Below are 24242 nucleotides of genomic sequence, written 5' to 3'. Positions count from 1 at the left end.
ATTAAAAATGAAAAACAGAAATAAATCAGAAAAATCTCCAAACACTTAGAAATTAACACACGTAAATAATTCATGGGTCAAAGAGGAAGTCTCAAAGGAAATTTTTTTTTTTCAAAAGAAATTTTTAAAAATGCATTTAACTGAATGAAAATGAAAACACAACTTATTAAAACATGTAGGACACAGCTAAAACAGTGCTGAGAAGAAAATGTATAGCACTGAATGCATACATTCAAAAAAAAGGAAAGGTACTAAATTAGTACCTAAAGTTAATGAATAATCTAAGCTTATACCTCAAGAACCTAGGAAAAGTGCAAAATAAACCCAAAGCAGCAAAAGGTAAAAAATAATAATAAAGATACAATGAAAAATCAATGAAATTGAAACAGAAAAATAGAAAAAAATCAATAAAATAAAAATCTGGTTCTTTGGTCTGACCAGGCCATAGCACAGTGGATTGAGCGCTGAACTGGGATGCTGAGGACCCAGTTTCAAAACCCCAAGGTCGTTGGCTTGAGTGTGGGCTCATCAGGCTTGAACACAGGCTCATCAGCTTGAGTGAGGGGTCATTAGCTTGAGCATGGGATCATAGACAGGACTCCGTGGTCACTGGCTTGAGCACAAAGGTTGCTGGTTTGAAGCCCAAAGTTGCTGGCTTGAGCCCAAGGATGCTGGCTTGAGCAAGGAGTCACTAGCTCTGCTGTAGCCCCCTGGTTCAAGGCACATATGAGAAAGCAGTAACTGAACAACTAAGGAACTACAATGAAGAATTGATGCTTCTCATCTCTCTCCCTTCCTGCCTGTCTGTCCTTATCTTTCCTCCTCTCTCACTCTGTCTATGTCAAAAAAATAATCTAATTCTTTGAAAAGATCAGTAATAGTGATCCCCAGCAAAACTAAAAAATAATAAAGAAGATACAAATTATCAATATCAGAATTGAATCAAAATTGAATCAAAAGTATAAGAAAATATTATGAAAAACTCCACACACATAAATTTGACAATTTATATGAAATTAACCAATTCCTTGCAAAGATCAAACTACAAAATATAGATATTTAATAGCCTTACCACTATTAGGAAATTTGAACTCATAATTTTAAACCACCACCCCTAACATACACAGATAAAACACCAAACCCAGATGGTTTCACTAGTGAATTCTACCAAATATTACAGATAAAATAATATCAATTATCCACATTCTATTTCAGAAAATAAAGAAGTAACATTTCACTATTCATTTCATGAGGTTAGTATTACCCTGAATAAAAACCAAAGACTGTAGGGGAAAAAAAAAAACTATTGACCAAAACCAGTCATGAATAAAGATAGAAAAACACTCAACAAACTATTAGCAAACTACCAAGGGTGCTAGGACAAAATAATAGTCTTTATAAAAAATGGTGCTGTGGCAACTGGATATTCACATTTAAAAAAAAGATGTTGAACCCTTTTTACACTGTATACAATAATTAACTCAAAATGGAAGACAGACCTAAATGTAAGGATTAAAATTAAAATTAAAAGTTAGAAGAAACATAGCAGTAAATCTTTGTGACTTTGAATTAAGCAATAGTTCATTGGATATGGCATCAAAAACATAAGTGATAAAAGAACAACTAGATAAATTAGGCTTCATCAAAATTAAAACTTGTATGCTACAAATAATGCCATCAGTAAAGTAGAAAAATGACTAAGAGAATGAGATATTTGCAATTCATATATCTGATAAGGATTTAGTATCCAGAATATATATATAGAACCTTCAAAACACAACAATAGAACAAAAAACCCAATTTACAAATGAGCAAAGGATATGAGTGAACATTTCACCAAAAAATATATACAAATGGCTTATGAACATACAAAAAAGATTCTCTACTTCAGTGGTTATAATAAAAAAAGTAGAAAATTACAAGTGTTGGTGTGGATGTGGAGAAACTGGAACTCTTATATATTGTTGGTGAGAATCTAAAATAGTGAAATTATTTTGTAAAACATTTTGGCAGTTCCTCAAAATGTTAAACATAGAGCTACCATATGACCCAGAAATTCCTCTCCTAAGTGTACACCCGAGAGAAATAAAAGCTATGTCTACACAAAAACTTGTACATGAATGTTCACAGCAGTATTATTCATAATAATAAAAAAGTACTAACAACCCAAATTTCTATCAGTTGATGAATATATAAACAGAATGTGGGATATACATACAATGAAATATTATTTGGCAATAAAAAGGAATGAAGCAATAATACATAATAAAACATGAATAAAAATTGAAAATGTTATGCTAAGGCAGTGGTTCTCAAAGTGTGCGCCAGGGTGCACTGGTGCACCCTAGAAGATTTCCAGGTGTGCCCTATGGTATTCCAGAGAAATATGTGCCTGTTGGGGACCAAAAAATCAACAGGTTTTTGAGTTTAGATTTTGGGGGACAGAGGTGTGGGAAATTGACTGTAAACTGACATTCTGCCAATCCCCCATCCCACTTGCCTGATTAGGTTGCAAAAGGCTGTTAAGCTGTGGTGCTGGATTGTTTACACTACCCCCCATGTTCCCCAGAAAGACTGGAGGCAAGTTTCTTCTATCCTTTGTTTGGTGTAAAGTTAAGATGATATGTATGGTGGGGTTTTTCTGTACTCAACTCAATTAAGAGTAAAAAGACAGGAATTCTTCAATGTATTGATGAGAAAATGAGAGTTTGTCTTTCAAATATATGCCCAAACATTGAAGAAATCACTAGGACACATCAGGCTCATGTTTCTCATAAACACAAGAATGAAAAACCTTAACACATTCACACCAGGACTTGCCGAATTTACTAAATCTTACTAAGAATGTACAGATATATATATATATACAAAGATAACTTTTTTGTCATTTTTTTTATTTTAACTCCTTTTTTACAAATTCTAAAAAGCATAAATCAAAAAATATAACATAAAATGTTTTTTAATGTCAGAATAAATTTAATTTTGTCATATTTATTTCATTTAATTACCATAAAAGCAAGCTTGGACTTTATATTTTTCTCTAATATTTGACTTAATTATTATAACATATTTCTCAGAAATTTGTATACAGTACAGTGCACCTACAATTATTTGTAGGATTTTATTTATTTTTATTTTTTTATTTATTTATTCATTTTTAGAGAGGAGAGAGAGAGACAGAGAGAGAGAAGGGGGGAGGAGCTGGAAGCATCAACTCCCATATGTGCCTTGACCAGGCAAGCCCAGGGTTTTGAACCGGCGTATTTGTAGGATTTTAAATGTGCCTCGACTTCAAAAAGTTTGAGAACCACTGTGCTAAGGGAAAGATATCACTCACATAAAGCTTTCTATTGTATGCCTCCATTTATAGGAATTACCGGAATAGGCAAATCCATAGAGGCCAAAACAGATTACTGTTTGCTAGCAGCTAAGGATAAAGAAGAATGAGAAATGGTTGCTAATAGGTATGTGGTTTCTTTTTTGGGTAACTATTATGTTCTGAAACTAGATATTGGTGATGCTGGCACAATTCTTTGAATATACTAAAAATCACTAAACTGAACACTTTAAATAATTTTATCACTTTAAATAAATTTTATGGTATGTGAATTGTATCAATAAAACTGTGTTTATAAAACACAATACCATTTACAATGGCTCCAATGAAAATGCAATACTTAAATACTGTACTATATCTTAAGAAAATGTGCATAGTATCTGTATCCAGAAAATTACAAAATGCTTATGAAAGAAAGATCTAGATAAAACGACATACTGCATTTACTGATTAGAAAACTAAACATAGTAAATATTTCTTAGACTAGACAACAGGAGCATGTTCATAAAATAATCTTTCTGAGAAAGAACCTGTTAAAAGGATGAAAAAACAAGACACAAACTAGGAGAAAGTATTTTCAAATTACTTATCAGACAATGGACATGTATGTAAAATACATAAAGAACTCTCAAATCTCAACATGGGATTTTGTTTTGGATGAATTGTATCAATGTTCGTGTCTTGGTTGCGATATTGTACTATACTACTGGTGATATTGTACTCACGGTCAGTGAAACTGACCTTCCCATGAAGAGGAAGGAGTAAAAAACTAAAGAGGAGAAGACCCTATGGAGCTTTAATTAACTAGCCCCCCAAAAATCTGTATTAATCAACAAGAGATAACATGACTTAATACGGGCTAACAATTTAGGTTGAGGTGACCTAGGAACAAAAATTAACTTCCGAGTGATTAATATTTAGATCGACTAGTCAAAATAATAACATCATTTATTGATCCACGGAACAAATTACCCTAGGGATAACAGTGCAATCCTACTTAAGAGTCTATATCGACAATAGGATTATGACTTTGGATCAGGACATCCTAGTGGTGCAACAGCTACTAAGGGTTCATATGTTCAATGATTAATAGTCTTAACATGATCTGAGTTCACACTTAAGCAATCTAGGTCAGTTTCTATCTATTTTATGTTCCTCCTGGTACAAAAGGACAAGAGGGACGGGGCCTACTTCAATATGCGCCTCCAAACTAACAGATACCGTAATCTCAATCTGACAGTAAATAAATAAATAATCCAAGAATAGGGTTCACTTCGAGTGGCAGAGGCTGGTCATCATGTAAAACTTAAACCTTTATTCCCAGAGGTTCAATTCCTCTCTCTAACAAATACATTCTTACAGAGACAGAAAGTCAGAGAGAGGGATAGATAGGGACAGACAGACAGGAACAGAGAGAGATGAGAAGCATCAATCATTAGTTTTTTGTTGGACACCTTAGTTGTTCATTGATTGCTTTCTCATATGTGCCTTGACCGTGGGGCTACAGCAGACTGAGTAACCTCTTGCTCAAGCCAGTGACCTTGGGTCCAAGCTAGTGAGCTTTGCTCAAACCTGATGAGCCCACACTCAAGCTGGCGACCTTGGGGTCTCGAACCTGGGCCCTTCGCATCCCAGTCCGATGCTGTATCCACTGCACCACCGCCTGGTCAGGCACAAATACGTTCTTGATTAACCTTTTATTAATAATTATCCCAATCTTAGTAGCTGTAGCATTCTTAACTTTATTAGAATGAAAGGTATTAGGCTATATACTACAATAAAAAGGCCCCAACATTGTTGGTCTCTATGAGCTATTACAACCAATTTCAGATACAGTGAAACTTTTTATTAAAGAACCCCTACAGACTGTCACATCATCCATCTTAATATTTATTATTGCCACTATCCTAGCCCAACCATGTTAATTCCCATGCCCATACCCTACTCCCTAATTAATATAAATCTAGGGGTTTTATTTATACTAGCCACATCTAGTCTAGCAGTATACACTATTCTGTGGTCTGAATAGGCATCAAACTCAAAGCATACACTAACTGGAGCCTTACGAAAAGTAGCCCAAACAGTCTGTTATGAGGAACACTACCCATTACCCTACTGTCGGTATTATTGATAAATGGTTCCTTCACTCTCTCAACCCTAATCACAACCCAAGTGTACTTATAACTGATTATTCCAGCATGACCTCTAGCCATAATATGATTTATTTCAAATTTAGTCAAAACTAACTATACACCCTTTGACCTAACAGAAGGGGAATCAGAATTAGTTTCTGGCTTTAACATCGAAAATGAAGGGGACACTGCATTTTTTAGCAGAATTTACCAATATTATCATGATATTTTTCTTAATTAATTTTAATGGGGTGACATTGATAATTCAGGGTACGTATCTTCAAAGAAAACATATCCAGGTAATTTTGACATTTGATTATGTTACATACCCATCACCCAAAGTCAAATTAATTGTCTTCCGTCACCTTCTATCTGGTTTTCTTTGTGTCCCTTCCCTCCCCCTACCCTCTCCCTCTCCTGCCTCCCCCGCCCCGCTCTGTAACCATAACACTCTTGTCCATGTCTCTGAGTCTCATTTTTATGTCCCATCTATCTATGGAATCATATAGTTCTTAGTTTTCTCTGATTTACTTCTTTCACTCAGTATAATGTTATCAAGGTCCATCCATGTTGTTATAAATGATCCAATGACATCATTTTTTATGGCTGAGTAGTATTCCATAGTACATATGTACCAAAGCTTTTTAACCCACTTCTCCACTAACAGAAATTTGGGCTGTTTCCAGATCTTCGCTATTGTGAACAATGCTGCCATAAACATGGGGATGCATTTCTCCTTTTGAAACAGTGCTATGGTGTTCTTAGGGTATATTCCTAAAAGTGGGACAGCTGGGTCAAAAGGCAGTTCGATTTTTAATTTTTTGAGGAATCTTCATACTGTTTTCCACAGTGGCTGTACCAGTCTGCATTCCCACCATCAGTGCAGGAGGGTTCCCTTTTCTCCACATCCTCACCAGCACTTATTCTGTGTTGCTTTGTTGATCAGCGCCATTCTGACCGGTGTGAGGTGATATCTCATTGTAGTTTTAATTTGCATTTCTCTAATGATTAGTGATGTTGAACATTTTTTCATAAGTCTATTGGCCATCTGTATGTCCTCTTTGGAGAAATGTCTCTTCATTTCTTTTGCCATTTTTTGATTGAATTATTTGTCTTCTAGGTGCTGAATTTTACAAGTACTTTATAAATTTTGGTCATTAACCCCTTATTAGATGTATTGTCGAATATGTTCTCCCATGGTGTAGTTTGTCTTTTAATTCTGTTCTTATTGTCTTTAGCTGTGCAAAAGCTTTTTAGATTAATATAGTTCCATTTGTTTATCCTGTCTTTTATTTCACTTGCCTGTGGAGATAAATCGGCAAATATATTGCTGCAAAAGATGTAGGAGAGCTTACAGCCTGTTTTCTTCTAAGATGCTTACTGTTTCATGGCTTATATTTAAATTGTTTATCCATTTTCAGTTTATTTTTGTGAATGGTGTAAGTTGGTGGTCTAGTTTCATTTTTTTTTTTTTTTTGCAGGTAGCTGTCCAATTTTCTCAACGCCAGTTACTAAAGAGTCTGTCTTTACTCCATTGTATGCTCTTACGTCCTTTGTCAAATATCAGTTCTCCATAAAGCTGTGGGTTTATTTCTGGGTTCTCTGTTCTGTTCCATTGATTTATATACCTGTCCTTATCCCAGTAGAAGGCTGTTTTGAGTACAATAACCTTGTAACATAACTTGATATCGGGAAGTGTAATACCTCCCACTTTATTCTTCCTTTTCAAGATTGCTGAGGCTATTCGTGTTCTTTTTTGGTTCCATATAAATTTTTGGAATATGTGTTCTATATCTTTGAAGTATGTCATTGGTATTTTAATTGGTATTGCATTAAATTTATAAATTGCTTTGGGTACTATAGACATTTTAATGATGTTTCTTCTTCCTAGCCATGAGCACGGTATATGCTTCCACTTGTTTGTATCTTCCTTGATTTATTTTATCAATGTTTTATAATTCTTCGAGTACAAGTCCTTAATCTCCTTGGTTAAATTTACTCCTAGATACTTTATTTTTTTGGTTGTAATAGTGAAGGGAGGGGATTGTTTTCCTTAATTTCCCGTTCTGACAGTTTATTGTTGATATATAAAAATGCCTCTGATTTCTGAGTATTAATTTTATATCCTGCTACCTTACTGAATTCATTTATCAGGTTCAGTAGTTTTTTGACTGAGACTTCAGGGTTTTCTATATACAATATCATATAATCTGCAAACAATGATAGTTTAATTTTTCTTTTCCAATTTGGATGCCTTTTATTTCTTCTTCTTGTCTGATTGCTGTGGCTAGGAATTTCAGAACTATGTTGAATAAGAGTGGTGAAAGGGGGCACCCATGCCTTATTCCTGATCTTAAGGAGATTGCTTTTAATGTTTTCCCATTCAGTATGATATTGGCTATGGGTTTGTCATAGATGGCCTTTGTCATGTTGAGGTGTGTTCCTTGTATTACACTTTGCTGAGAGTTTTGATCATAAATGGGTGCTGTATTTTATCAAATGCTTTTTTTGTATCTATTGAAATGATCATGTGGTTTTTCTCCTTCCTTTTGTTTATGTGATGAATCACATTGATTGGTTTGACAACATTGTACCAGTCTTGCCTCCCAAGAATAAATCCCACTTGATCATGGTGTATCATAGTTTCCATATATTGCTGGATCCGGCTGGCTAATAATTTCTTGAGTATTTTAGCATCTAAATATATCAGGGATATTGGCCTATAATTTCCTTTCTTTTTGTTGTCCTTCCTGGTTTGGAAATCAGAATTATGCTCGCCTCATTAAAGGAGCTTGGAGTTCTTCCTTCCTCTTGAATTTTTTGAAATAGCTTGAGAAGGATAGGAGTTAGTTCTTCTTCGAATATTGGGTAGAATTCCGTTGTGAAGCCATCAGGCCCAGGACTTTTCTTTGTTGGGAGTTTTTTTATAACTGTTTCAATCTCATTTGGTGTAATTGGTTTGTTTATATTTTCTGATTCTTCCAGATAATTTTTGGAAGATTGTATGTTTCTAAGAATTTATCCATTTCACCTAGGTTGTCTAGTTTTTTGGCATACAGTTCTTCATAATATTTTCTTACAATCATTTGTATTTCTACTGTGTCAGTTGTCACTTCACCACTCTCATTTCTAATTTTATTTTTTGAGTCCTCTCTCTTTTTTTCTTGGTGACTCTAGTTAAGGGTTCATCAACTTTGTTTACCTTTTCAAAGAACTAGCTCCTGGTTTCATTGATCCTCTGTATTGTTTCTTTAGCCTCCGTGTCATTTATTTTCAGTCTGATCTTTATTATTTCCTTCCTTCTACTACATCTGGGCTTTACTTGCTGTTCTTTTTCTAGTTCTTTTAAAAGCAGGGTTCAGTTGTTTATTTGAGCTTTTTCTAGGTTCTTCCAGTATGCCTGCAGTGCTATGAACTTTCCTCTTGCTGCTGCTTTTGCTCAGTCCCATAAATGGAGTTGTTGTATGCTCATTATCATTCGTTTCTAGGAATTTTTAAATTTCTTCTTTGACCTCATTGTTAATCCATTTGTTATTTAACAACTTGCTATTTAGTTTCCATTTGTGTGACAATTTTTGACTTTTATTGTTATGGTTTATTTCTAGTTTCATGCCATTCTGATCAGAGAAAATGCTTGATATGATTTCAATCTTCTTACATTTTTAAGCCCACTTTTGTGCCCTAACATGTGTTCTATCCTAGAGAGTGTACCATGAGCACTTAAAAAGAATGTATATTCTGCTGCTTTAAGGTGAAAGGTTCTGAAGATATCTATATAATCGAGTTGATCTAGTGTGTCATTTAAGTCTGCTGTTTCTTTGTTATTTTTCTTTCTTGAGGATCTATCTAGTGATGTTAGCGGAGTATTGAAATCCCCTACTATTATATTTCTGCTGTTGCTCTCGTCCTTTATATCTATCAAAGTCTGCTTTATATATTTAAGTGCTTCTATATTAGTTTTGTAGATATTTGTAATGGTTATATCTTTCTGTTGGATTTCTCCCTTTATCATTACGTAGTGACCTTTTTTTTTTTAAGCAAATAACTTTATTTCTACCATTCTTTTTTAAAGAACCATGGAAATATAGAAAATATAAAAAACGAAACAGCTGGGTAAATGAAGGACCGACACAGCCCTTAAACGCAAGTCTCCAGCGCCACATCAGAGATGGGGGATCCCCCTCCCTGTGAGGCCCCAACAGATCAGGAGCCCCAGGGGGTTGGACCCTGGCACCTGCCTTTTAAAACAAGTTTTCCTACCGATACTCAGCTTGCAAGGTCTCCCCATTTCCTCCGCCTGCAGCCCAGGCTGCACGCACTAATCCTCCACCAGACTCACAGCACACCACAGGCCACCTGTTGTTTTTCAGAATCTCAAACTTTGGAGAAAATACCTCCCGCATGCCATGTTTTTTCCTCTCAGGCACTGTCTGCCTTTGGGACAGCAGGTCCACCAGAGTCTCACCCGGTCGGGCCTCTGTGTGATGGCAGGTGGGGAGGAAGTTGGGGGAGGCGGTGAGGGCCCCTAAGCAAGCAGGTGAGCTGGGTCCTGGCAGGCACCACCAGCTGTACCCCGCCACCATGACGGTGCCAGGACAAAGGGGTGTCAGAGGGCACTCTGAGGTGACTGCCACTCAGGGGAGCTGGCAAAGAGTTCCAAGAAGTCCTGGGTGAAGACAGACAGTCCCTCCGTCCCCTAATGTGTAGCAGCTGCTGGTGTTCATGAGGAGCATGTCTGCACAACCTCATCGTTAGCAGGAAATGGTTTGTATCAATCCAATGACTTCACTTTTCTCTCGCCTGGAGATGCCTTCGTGGGGGAGGGCACAAGGGGACACACAAGGGCACGCTGGGGTTGGCATCCTGGGGCTGTCATGTCCTGGCTTCATTTGGGGCCGAGGGACTCCACAATCCCACTTCCCTTCATACCATCAAATAAGAAGTTGTTGTGAGGTGGGTCCCTTTGAGACAGAGCCTTCACAATTTCCTGGGCCAAGATCCCTCTGACCACTGCACACACTGGGGCCATCTCGGAGAAGCAGTACCTGACAAAGTCCTTGGGAAGCAGGTCAGGACTGATACCCAGGGAGTCAAACACATCATTTCGAATCTGGAGCAACAGCTCCGAATCTTCCCCAAAGGTATCACAGCTTGGGTCTCTTCCCTTATCTGTGCGGAACTTCAGGAGCACTTGAAGGAGGAAGTAATCCGGGGTGGTGTGCTTCAGAGCAGCCTTGGCTTTGTCGCTGCTCCAGTCCACTTCAAGCGCTTCTTTAACAGAGCAGAAGACCACCTTCTTTTTTACCATAGTTGTCTCAGATGAATCCAGTATTGCTCTCTTGGTATCGGGTCCATCTTCTACTCCTTGGCTAACTTTGGCAACTTTGGTTTTCTCCTCTATGAATTCATGCTCTCCAAGATTGGCAAATGTGTATCCGTGGTAGCCAAATACGTCTCCTGTAAAGAACTTGATACTGTTTTTGTGACAGATCTGGTCAATTTTAACTATGACATCCCTGTAGCAGCAAGTCAGACATACAGCATCAAACTGAGTGAAAAACGACTCGGGTTTTTCTATATTCTCAGTGTTCACCTTCACATCCACCATGGGGTTGAGATTCTGGGCTCGCTCCAAAGAGGCTTCAGCCCTGTTTCGGCCAACAGACCCAATACGGATCAGGAACTGAGCCTAGGGTCTTCTGGAGATACCTATTCATGATCCAGCATGGTCAGTCCTTTCACCCCGGCCACGATGAGGTTCTTGGCAATTTCAGCTCCGAGTCCTTTCATGCCGACAAGAAGCACCCGGGAGGCCCGCAGCCGTTTCTGGGCCTCCAATCCCCAGAGACGGATCTGCCGGTCATACTGCACTGCCTCCTCCTCGCTAATGCCACCGCCAGCTTCCTCCTTCCCCACCATGGTGCTGGCACTCTTAGTGACCTTCTTTATCTCTTACTATAGCCTTTGTTTTAAAGTCCATTTTGTCTGATATAAGTATTGCTACCCCATTTGCATAAAATATTTTTTCCATCCTTTTAATTTCAGTCTATGTGCATATTTTTTTAAGGTGTGTCTCTTGTAGACAGCATATGTACGGGTCCTGTTTTCTTATTCATGCAGCTACCCTATGTCTTTTGATTGGATCATTTAATCCATTTACATTTAAGGTTATCAATGATATATAGTTGTTTATTGCCATTTTATTCTTTGAAGCTGTATTCCTCTTTTGCTTTATTATTTTCCCAATTTGATCTGTTTACAACAGGCCGCTTATCATTTCCTGCAGCATTGGTTTGGTTGTAATGAATTCCTTGAGTTTCTTTTTCTTTTGTCTGGGAAGCTTTTTATTTCTCCTTCAATTTTAAATGATAGCCTTTCTGGATAAAGTAATCTTAGTTGTGGGTTCTTGTTCTGCATTACTTTGAAAATTTCTTGCCATTCCCTCTGACCTCAAGTGTTTCTGTTGAGAAGTCTGATGTGATCCTTATGTGAACACCTTTGTAGGTGATAGCCTTTTTTTCTCTTGCAGCTTTTAATATTTTCTGTTATCATTTAGCTTTGGTATTTTAATTATGATGTTCTTGGTGTAGATTTCTTTGGGTTTCTCTTAATGGAGTTCTCTGTGCTTATTGAACTTGTGAGAGTTTTTCCTGCATTAACTTTGGGAAGTTTTCAATTATGACATGATTGAACAAAGTCTCTATCTTTGTTCTCTCTTCTTCTTCAGGAACCCCTATGATGCGGATATTATTTCTCTTCATGTTGTCACAGCACTCTCTTAAGAGTTTCATCAGACTTTTTGAGTTTCTTTTCTTTTTTCTTCTCTGCTTCCATGCCTTCAATTCAACTTGTCCTCCAACACTCTGATTCAGTCCTCAGCTTCATCCAGCCTGTATTTCATTCCTTCCTTTTCCATCTTCATTTCTGATATTTTATTTTTCATCTCTGATTCTTTTTTAATATTTCAATGTCCTTTTTTATACTTGCTATTTCTTTATTAGGTGTTTGTAATAACCATGCATTGTTGTTCTAAGATCCCTAAGCATCCTAACAATCATTATCTTAAACTCTGCATCTGGAAGTTTGGTTATTTCCATATCTCTCAGTTCATTTTCTGGAGGTTTTTCTTGTGGTTTCATTTGGATTGCATTTCTCTGTCTTCTCATTATGTCTGTGTGTTCGGCTGTGTTGCATGTAGAGCTGGTTGAGTCTATGATTGGTGTTTTCAGCCCCCAATTTTTAGTTGTGTTATTTTTAGTTCTTCTTGGGTTGGCATCAGCTGTTATTTGTAATCTACTGTTGGTTTTGGTTTTTCTATTAGAGCCACTTTAAAGTCTTGATTTGTTTGTTTTCTTCTCAGTTTTCTTAACACATTGGTAGTTCTGTTTACTGATCCCAGCAGGGGGCTTATTTGAAGCTATATCCAGGAATGCAGTGGGTGTAACCTAAGACTCTGAAGGTCTGATCTGCCAGTTACTATCTCCTGGGGCAGGGGTGTTTTCTCAACTTCAGTAGGGGGAGGTGTATCTCAGATCTTCATGGAGACCTGAGTTACTCCTCCTCCTCCCCACTTCTTGTTTTCAGCTGTGTGTTGTTGCGCTGATTGGAGCTGGAGAGATGTCTAGAGATGGGTCACCCAGAACCACTTTAGTCTTGTATTGTGTAGAAGGATCAACCCCTCCCCCTGCTATGGCTGCCTCCAGCACTAGATGAGTCATCTCAGGTCATCTTATGCATTACTCTGCCTCTCACCTTGTCTCTCTCTCTCCCCCTTTCCTTCTGGAAGACAAGCCACCCCTCTCAAAACACCTCATTCCCAGGTCCCCAAGAAAGTGGCTGTGAACAATACTTTCTGCTCTTTTCCTTGGAGTGAGAGCCCTTCTAGGCTCTCAGCCTCAACCCCCCTTCGTTACATGATAAATATTTTTACTACAACTCTGTTTTTAGTGATATATCACAACCCCCTAGCACCAGAGCTCTACACAATTAATTTTACCATTAAAGCTCTTTTACTCTCACCTTCCTATGAATTTGTGCATCCTACCCCCGATTTTAATATGATCAGCTGATACACCTTTTATGAAAAATGTTTTACCCCTAACATTAGCACTATGCATATGACACATAGCTATGCTAATTCTCATAGCAAGTATTTTCTCACAAAAATAGTATGTCTGATAAAATAATTACTTTGGTAGAGTAAATAACAGGGGTTTAAGTTCTCTTATTTCTAGAATTATAAGACTGGAAACTACCCCGAATAATTCAAAAAGATTCGTGCTACCACAATATATCATATTCTAAATAACATCAGCTAAATAAGCTATCAGGCCATACCCTGAAAATGTTGGTGTATATCCTTCCTATACTAATAACCCCCCTAATCTTCCCCACAATTAAATTAACAATTATACTAGGAACTTTAATTGTGATAACAATTTCTTGGTTTTGAAATAAATATATTAGTTATTATCCCTATATTAATAAAACAATATACCTGTAATTCTCGGTCCATGGAAGCTGTCACTAAGTATTTCCTAACACAGGCCACTGCCTCCATGCTTCTCATATTGAACATTATCATTAACTTATTGTATTCAGGACAATGAATGATTACAAAACTACTACACCCAGTGACATCTATTATTATAACCATAGCCCTCAACATAAAACTAGGTCTTCAGACCTGAAGATGGCAGCAGAGTAAGCAGACGCACAGACTCCCAGCTCACACCACGAAACTGGACTATAAACTAATTTATGAACAATCAGCATGAAAAACCAAATCTAGACTACAAGAACAGCTCTCAAAAACAAAGGAGCGGCCCTGGCCGGTTGGCTCAGTGGTAGAGCGTCGGCCTGGTGTGCAGAAGTCCCGGGTTCGATTCCCAGCCAGGGCACACAGGAGAAGTGCCCATCTGCTTCCCTCCCCCTCCCCCTCTCCTTCCTCTTTGTCTTTCTCTTCCCCTCCCACAGCCAAGGCTCCACTGGAGCAAAGATGGCCCAGGTGCTGGGGATGGCTCTGTGGCCTCTGCCTCAGGTGCTAGAGTGGCTCTGGTCACAACAGAGCGATGCCCAGGATGGGCAGAGCATCGCCCCCTGGTGGGCAGAGCATCACCCCTGGTGGGCGTGCCTGGTGGATCCCAGTCAGGGGCATGAGGGAGTCTGCCTGACTGTCTCTCCCCATTTCCAGCTTCATAAAAATACAAAAAAAAAGAATATATAACTAAAAAGAATAAAAAATTAAAAACAAAGGAGCAAGGAAGAAGCCACAACAAACCTGGTAGGGAGTGCCTGAATCTTCCCTGCTTACAGGAACAGAGGGGGGTTGAGGCTGAGAGGCTGAGAGCGCAGAAGGAATCTCATTCCAAGGAAAAGAGCAGGAAATACTGCTCACAGCCACTTGCCTGGAGACCAGGGAACGAGGGGTGTTGAAAGGGACAGCTTGTCTTCCAAAAAGAAAGGGGAGAGACAGAGACAGATGTTAAGGGGCAGAGGAATGCAGGGAATGACGAAAAAAGCTGACTAATTCAGTGCTGGAGGCAGCTATAGCTGCGGTAGGGGCTGACCCTTCCACAAAGGAGAATACAAAGTGTTTCCAAGTCACAGATCTCAGATATCTCTCCAGCTCCAATCAGCACAACAAGACACAGCTGAAAACAAGAAATGGAAAGGAGGAGCAGTAACTCAAGTCTCCATGGAGATCTGAGATACACTTCCCCCTACTGAAACTGAGAAAGCAACCTGTCCACACAGAGATGAACTGGCAGAGCTTAGGTTACACCCACCACATTCCTGGATACAGTTTCAAATGAGCCCCCTGCCGAGATCAGCAAACAAGACAATCACCTGTTAAGAAAACAAACAAATCAAGACTTCAAAGCTGCAGAAATCTGAAAGTAGATTACTAATAATAGCTGATGCCAACCTAAGACCTAGAAATAACACAATTGAGAACTGGAGGCAGACAACCCCAAGCATAGAGTCAACTAGCTCTACAAACAAAATACCCAAATACATAGGTATAATGAGAAGACAAGAGAAGTGCAATCTAAATGAAACCACAAGAGAAATATCCAGAAAATGAACTGAGTGATATGGAAATAACCAAACTTCCAAATGCAGAGTTCAAAATAATGATTGTAAGGATTCTTAGGGATCTTAGAACAACAATGGATGGTCATTATGAACATCTAAATAAAGAAATAGCAAGTAGAAAAAAGGACATTGAAATATTAAAAAAGAATCAGTCAGAGATGACAAATACAATATCAGAAATGAAGACCACAATGGAAGAAATTAAAAACAGGATGGATAGAGCTGAGGATCGAATCAGCGAGTTGGAAGACAACTGGAATGAAGGCATAAAAGCTGAGCAGAAAGAAGAAAAGAGACTCAAAAAGTCTGAGAAAACTCTAAGAGAGCTCTGTGACAACATGAAGAGAGATAACATCCACATCACAGGGGTTCCTGAAGAAGAAGAGAAACAACAAGGGATAGAGACTTTGATAAAGCATATCATAGCTGAAAACTTCCGTAAATTAAGGCATCAAAACATCTCACATATTCAGGAAGCACAGAGAACTCCATTAAGGAAAAACCAAAAGAAATCAACACCAAGACACATCATAATTAAAATACCTAACCTAAGTAATAAAGAGAAAATATTAAAAGCTGCTAGACAAAAAAAGACTATCACCTACAAAGGAGCCCCCATAAGGATGACTTCGGACTTCTCAACAGAAACACTTGAGGCCAGAAGGGAATGGCAAGAAATATTCAAAGTAATGCAGAAGAAGAGCCTTCAACCACGACTACTTTATCCAGCAAGGCTATCATTTAAAATTTAAGGAGAAATAAAAAGCTTTACAGACAAAAAAAAAAAAAAAAACTCAAGGAATTCACTACAACCAAACCAAGGCCGTAAGAAATGCTAAGGGACCTGTTGTAAACAGATCAAAGGAGAAAAAATATAGCAAAAGAGGAATACAGTTTTAAAGAATAAAATGGCAATAAATAATTACATATCAACAATAACCTTAAATGTAAATGGTTTAATGATCCCATCAAAAGACATAGGGTAGCTGCATGGATAAGAAAGCAGGAACCATACATATGCTGTCTACAAGAGACACACCTTAAAAGAAAAGATGCACATAGATTGAAGGTAAAAGGATGGAAAAAAACATTTTGTGCAAATGAAAATTTAAAAAAAGCTGGGGTAGCAATACTTATATCTGACAAAATGTAATTTAAAACAAAGAATATAGTAAGATAAAGAAGGCCACTACATAATGATAAAGGGAGCAATCCCACAGGAATATATAACTATTATAAATATCTACGTACCTCATATAGGAGAACCTAAATATATAAAGCAGACTTTTGTTTTTTAATTATTGTTTCTTTTGTCTTTTTTTTTAATTTTTATTTTATTTATTCATTTTAGAGAGGAGAGAGAGAGACAGAGAGAGACAGAGAGAGAGGAGAGAGAGACAGGGGGGAGGAGCTGGAAGCATCAACTCCCATATGTGCCTTGACCAGGCAAGCCCAGGGTTTCGAACCGGTGACCTCAGCATTTCCAGGTTGACGCTTTATCCACTGCACCACCACAGGTCAGGCTAAAGCAGACTTTGATGGATATAAAGGGTGAGATCAACAGCAATACTATAATAGTAGGGGATTTTAATACCCCATTAACATTACTAGATATATCCTCAAGAAAAATAATTAACAAAGAAACAGCAGACTTAAAGGACACACTAGATCAACTTGAGTTAATAGACATCTTTAGAACCTTTCCCCCTAAAGCAGCAGAATATACATACTTTTCAAGTGTTCATGGTACATTCTCTAGGACAGACCACATGTTAAGGCACAAAAGTGGTCTGAACAAATTTAGATTGAAATCATATCAAAGCCTGACCTGTAGTGGCTCAAGTGGATAAAGCATCGACCTGGAAATGCTGAGGTCGCCGGTTCGAAACCCTGGGCTTGCCTGGTCAAGGCACATATGGGAGTTGATGCTTCCAGCTCCTCCCCCCTTCTCTCTTTTTGTCTCTCTCCCTCTCTCTCTCCTCTCTAAAAATGAGTAAATAAAATTTTAAAAAAAATTAAAAAAAAAAAAAGAAATCATATCAAGCACTTTCTCAGATCACAATGGCGTGAAACTGAAAATCAACCATAACAGAAAAGCTCAAAAATTCTCAAAAACATGGCAACTAAATAGCAGGTTGTTAAATAATGAATGGATTAAGAATGAGATCAAAGAAGAAAGAAAAAAATTCCTAGAAACAAATGATAATGAGCATACAACAACTCAAAATTTATGGGATACAGCAAAAGCAGTATCGAGAGGGAAGATCATAGCACTACAGGCACACTTTCAGAAACTAGAAAAATCTCAAATAAACAACTTAACCCTGCTTCTAAAAGAACTAGAAAAAGAACAGCAAGTAAAGCCCAAGTGTAGTATAAGGAAGGAAATAATAAAGATCAGAGCAGAAATAAATGACATAGAGGCTAAAGAAACAATACAAAGGATCAATGAAACTAGGGGCTGGTTCTTTGAAAAGGTAAACAAGATCGATGAACCTTTAACTCAACTCACCAAGAAAGAAAGAGAAAGGACTCAAATAAATAAAATTAGAAATGAGAGTGAAGAAATAACAACTGAGACAACAGAAATACTAAATATTGTAAGAAAATACTATGAAGAACTGTATGCCAAAAAACTAGACAACCTAGATGAAATGGACAAATTCCTTGAAACATACAATCTTCCAAAAATCTACCTGGAAGAATCAGAAAACCTAAACGGACCAATTATACCAAATGAGATTGAAACATTTATCAAAAAACTCCCAACAAAGAAAAGTCCTGGGCCAGATGGCTTCACAACTGAATTCTACCAAATATTAAAAGCAGAACTAACTCCTATCCTTCTTAAGCTATTTCAAAAAATTCAAAAGGAAGGAAGACTTCCAAGTTCCTTTTATGAGGCAAGCATAATTATGATTCCAAAACCAGGCAAAGACAACACAAAGAAAGAAAACTATAGGCCAATATTTCTGATGAATATAGATGCTAAAATCGTCAACAAAATATTAGCAAACTGGATCCAACTATATATGAAAAAATCATACACCATGCTCAAGTGGGATTTATTCTGGGGAGGCAAGGCTGGTACAATATTCGGAAATCCATCAGTGTGATTCATCACATAAACAAAAGGAAGGAGAAAAACCACATAATCACTTCAATAGATGTAGAAAATGGATTTGGTAAAATCCAGCACCCATTCATGATCAAAACTCTCAACACGATAAAACATATATACCTCAACACAATAAAAGCCATCTATGACAAACCCACAGCCAACATCATACTCAATGGGTAAAAATTAAAAGCAATCCCCTTAAGATCAGGAACAAGGCAGAGGTGCCCCCTTTCACCACTCTTATTCAACATAGTCCTGGAAGTCCTAGCCACAGCAGTCAGACAAGAAGAAGAAATAAAAGGCATTCTAGTTGGAAAAGAAGAAGTAAAGCTATCAATAATTTGCAGATGATATAATATTGTATCTAGAAAACCCTAAAGTTTCAGTAGAAAAACTACTGGACCTGATAAATGAATTGAGCAAAGTGGCAGGATATAAAATTAATATTCAGAAATCAGAGGCATTTTTATACACCAACAATGAACAGTCAGAAAGAGAAATTAAGGAAATAATCCCCTTCACTATTACAATAACAACAAAAAAAGTACCTAGGAGTACATTTATCCAAGGAGACTAAAGACTTGTACTCGGAAAATTATAAAACATTGATAAAAAAATCAAGGAAGATATAAACAAGTGGAAGCATATACCGTATTTATGCATAGGAAGAATAAACATCATTAAAATGTCTATATTACCCAAAGCAATTTATAAATTCAATGCAATACCAATTAAAATATCAATGACATACTTTAAAGATATAGATCACATATTTCAAAAATTTTTATGGAACCAAAAGAGAACATGAATAGCCTCAGGAATCTTAAAAAAGAAGAATAAAGGGGGAGGAATCACACTCCCTTTTATGAAGCTATACTACAAAACTATTGTATTCAAAACAGCCTGGTACTGGCATAAGAACAGGCACATAGATCAATGGAACAGAACAGAGAACCCAGAAATAATCCCACAGCTCTATGGACAACTGATATTTGACAAAGGAGGGAAGGGCATACAATGGAGTAAAGACAGCCTCTTAATAAATGGCATTGGGAAAATTGGACAGCTACCTGTATAAAAATGAAACGAGACTACCAACTTACACCATTCACAAAAATAAACTCAGCCATAAGAAATGATGACACTGGATCATTTACAATAACATGGATGGACCTTGATAACATTATATGGAGTGAAATAAGTAAACCAGAGAAAACTAAGAACTATATGAACCCATACATGGATGGGACATAAAAATGAGACTCAGAGACTTGGACAAGAATGTGATTGTAATGGGGGGTGGGTGGGGAGGGGGTGAGGAAGGAAAGAGAGGGAGTGGGGGGAGGAGAGGGGCACAATGTAAACCAGATAGAAGGTGACAGAAGACAATTTGACTTTGGGTGAGGGGTATGCAGCATAACCAAACGTCAAAATAATGTGGAGATGTTTTCTCAGAACATATGTACCCTGATTTATCAATGTCACTGCATTAAAATTAATAAAAAATAAAATAAACAAAACAAAACAAAACTAGGTCTAGCCTCCTTCCACTTCTGAGTTCCAAAAGTCACACAAGGTATTTCCCTGTCAGCGGGCCTAATTCTGCTCATATGATAAGAACTTGCCCTGCAATGAATTCTCTATATAATCTCTTCCACTATCAATCTAGATCTACTCCTTATCATATCTATATTATCTATTGCAATTGGCTGTTGAGGTGGACTAAACCAAACCCAACTACTTAAAATTATGGCATATTCCTCAATTGCATATATAGGATGAATAACTGCATTTTTAACCTATAACCCAACCATATCTCTGCTAAACCTCCTCCTGTATATCCTAATAACAATTACAACCTTCATAATAATCATTACAATCTCTTCAACAACAACACTGTCCCTCTCACACATATGAAACGAAATATCCCTAAACACTACAAGTACTCTGGTTATGCTTTAGCTAGGAGTCCTGCCCCTCTTAACCAGCTTTCTCCATTAACCGGCGTCCTTCCTAAATGGATAATTATCCAAGAAATGACAAAACATAATAGCGCCATGTTGGCTACACTAATGGCCATTACAGCAGTATTAAACTTGTTTTTCTACATGCAAATAACATATGCCACCTCACTAACAATATTTCTCACAACAAATAACATGAAAATTAAATGACAATCTAACAATGTAAAACAAAATATCTCTCAGCCATAACTCTCCTGCTAGCATCAATCATAGTGTTACTTAACTAGAAGTTTAGGTTAGTCAGACCAAGAACCTTCAAAACTCTAAGCAGGCCCTGGCCGGTTGGCTCAGTGGTAGAGCGTCAGCCTGGCGTGCAGGAGTCCCAGATTCGATTCCTGGCCAGGGCACACAGGAGAGACGCCCATCTGCTTCTCCACCCCTCTCTCTCTCCTTACTCTCTGTCTCTCTCTTCCCCTCCCGCAGCCAAGGCTCCATCAGAGCAAAGTTGGCCCGGGCGCTGAGGATGGCTCTATGGCCTCTGCCTCTAGCGCTAGAATGGCTCTGGTTGCAACAGAGCGGAGCCCCAGATTGGTGGAGCATCACCCCCTGGTGGGCATGTCAGGTGGATCCTGGTGGGGCGCATGCGGGAGTCTGTCTGACTGCCTCCCCGTTTCCAACTTCAGAAAAATACAAAAAAAAAAAAAAAAAAAAAAAAAAAAACAAAACTCTAAGCAAATGGTATGTATTTAACTTCTGTGCTACATAAGGACTGCAAGACTTTATCTTACATCAACTGAATGCAAACCAATCACTTTTACTAAGCTAAGCCATTGCTAGACTGATGGGCTTCTAACCCATGAAATTTTAGTGAACAGCTAAATACCTTAATCAGCTGGCTTCAAACTACTACTCCTGCTGCTGAGGCTTATAGGGGGGAAAAGGCAGGAGAATCTCCAGGCAGGTTTGAAGCTGCTTCTTTGAATTTGCAATTCAATACGTAAAACATCTCATCTCGGGGCCTGGTAAGAAGAGACTTCACTTGTCTTTCAATTTACAGTCTAATTCTTACTGAGCCATATTATCTATGTTCGTAAATCGTTGATTATAGTCAACAAACCATAAAGACATCGGTACATTATATCTACCGTTTGGTGCATGAGCAGAAATAGTAGGCACTGCATTTAGCCTTCTCTCATAGTGCAGAGCTTGTCCAGCAGGGAGCTTTACTAGCTCTACAATGTAGAAGTCACTGCCCACGCATGTGTAATAATTTTCTTTATAGTAATGCCAATTATGATTGGCGGCTTTGGGAACTGACTTGGGCCCCTAATGATTGGTGTGCCAGATATGGCTTTTCGACAAATAAATAATATAAGCTTTTGATTATTACCTCCTTCATTTTCATTACCGCTAGCCTCTTCTATAGTAGAGGCCAGAGCAAGAACTGGGTGAATGGTATATCCACCACTTGCCAGCAACCTAGCTCATTCTAGTTCCTCCGTTGACCTAACTATTTTTTCCTCTACATTTAGCAGGTGTTTCCTCAATCCTAGGGGCTTTTAATTTTATTAGCCTTCATCAATATAAAATCCCCTGCCCTGTCTCAAAATCAAACACCACTATTTGCCTGATCAGTCCTAATTACCACAGTTCTACTTTTTCTCTCACTCCCCATACTAGCTGCCAGAATTACTATACTGTATTATTAACTGACCAAAATCTAAATACGACCTTCTTTGTTCCCTGCTGGAGGAGATGACCCCATTTTATATCAGTACATATTTTGATTTTTTGGCCACCCAGATGTATATATCCTTATCCTGCCTAGGTTTGGGATCATTTCTCATATTGTTACATACTATTCAGGTAAAAAAGAACCTTCTGGGTATATAAGTATAGTTTGAGCCATAATATCAATTGGGTTTCTTGGCTTTATCATGTGAGCCCACCATATATTTAGTCAGCAGAGATGTTGACCCATAAGCATACTTTACATCTGCCACTATAATTATTGCTATTCCTACTGGTGTAAAAGTGTTTAGCTGACTGGTAACACTCCACAAAGGCAACATCAATGATCCCCTGCCATGTTATGAGCCCTAGGCTTCATTTTTTATGGTGGGAAGGTTAACCGGCATCGTACTAGCCAACTCACCTCTAGATATTGTCTTCCATGATACCTATTATGTAGTAACCCATTTCTACTATATCCTCTCTATGGAAGCCATGTTCACTAATATAGGGGGATTTGTTCACTGGTTTCCCCTATTCTCGGGTTATACATTAAACACTGCCTGGGCCCAAACCCACTTCCTAATCATATTCATGAGCGTAAATATAACTTTCTTCCCACAACATTTCCTAGGCCTATCAGGTATACCACGACGTTACTCTGACTATCCAGATGCCTCTACAGCCTAAAATACCATGTCATCCATAGAATCCTTTACCTCATTAACAGTGGTAATACTAATAGTATACATCACATGAGATGCCTTTGCCTCCAAACGATAAGTCCTGATAGTAGAACTAACAACTACAAATCTTGAATGATTATATGGTTGTACCGCTCCCTACCACACACTTGAAGAACCTACCTATATTAGTTCCAAATAAATAAGAAAGAAAGGATTCGAACCCCCTTCAATTGGTTTCAAATCAACATCATAACCACTATGTCTTTCTCTATAAAGATGCATTAGTAAAGTTTACATAACTTTGTCAAAGTTAAGTTATAGGTTAAACCCCTATATGACTTCATGGCATATTCGCTCTAAATGGGCTTCCAAGATGCAACCTCCCTTATTATAGAGGAACTACTATATTTTCAAGATCACATTCTAATAATTGTTTTCTTAATTAGCTCCCCTGTCTTCTACATAATTTCACTCATATTAACCACTAGCCTTACCCACACAAGCACAATAGACATGCAAGAGGTAGAAATTATCTGAACAATTCTACCAGCCATTATTTTAATTATAATTGCACTATCATCCCTATGAATTCTTTATATAATGGATGAAATTAATAAACCTGCTATTACTTTTAAAACCATGGGCCACCAGTGATACTGAAGCTATGAGTATACAGACCATGAATACCTAAACTTTGACTTTTTTTATATGATTCTTATATCAGACCTAATGCCAGAGCAGATTCGCCTACTAGAGGTCGACAATCAAGTAATCTTACCAATGGAACTTACTGACCATATGCTAGTCTCATCCGAAGATGTATTACACTCATGAGCCGTCCCATCCCTAAGACTACAAACAGATGGTATTCCAGGCCGCTTAAACCAAATGACCCTCTTATCCACATGACCTGGCCTATATTATGGACAATGTTCCTTAATCTGCAGGCTTAACCACAGCTTTATGCCCATTGTTCTTGAAATAGTCCCGCTAAAACACTGAAAATTGATCTTCATCCATACTATAGTTTCATTAAGAAGCTAAATAGCATTGACTTTTTAAGTTAAAGACTGAGAGCCTGATCAGGTGGTGGTGCGGTGGATAGAGCATCAGACTGGGATGCAGAGCACCCAGGTTCAAGACCCTGAGGTCACCAGCTTGAGGGTGGGCTCA

At 37.9% G+C, this 24242-nt stretch overlaps 2 protein-coding genes across 8 annotated transcripts in view; both read right to left on the bottom strand.

The window, feature by feature from the left end:
• MAMLD1 (mastermind like domain containing 1) overlaps nucleotides 1–24242 on the bottom strand; it is a 168090-nt gene that overhangs the window by 116488 nt on the left and 27360 nt on the right. The window lies entirely within an intron of this gene.
• On the bottom strand, nucleotides 9894–11391 carry LOC136316818 (SUMO-activating enzyme subunit 1-like). Its single transcript, XM_066249043.1, is given in 2 exon segments — nucleotides 9894–11160; nucleotides 11163–11391. Coding segments are annotated over 2 exon segments (1032 nt in total). The 5' UTR covers nucleotides 11389–11391; the 3' UTR covers nucleotides 9894–10354.

Source organism: Saccopteryx bilineata, chromosome X (assembly GCF_036850765.1).
Source record: "Saccopteryx bilineata isolate mSacBil1 chromosome X, mSacBil1_pri_phased_curated, whole genome shotgun sequence".
Lineage (NCBI taxonomy): Eukaryota > Metazoa > Chordata > Mammalia > Chiroptera > Emballonuridae > Saccopteryx > Saccopteryx bilineata.
Note: the sequence above shows the minus strand (reverse complement) of the source record. Positions and strands in the feature narration are given on the sequence as shown.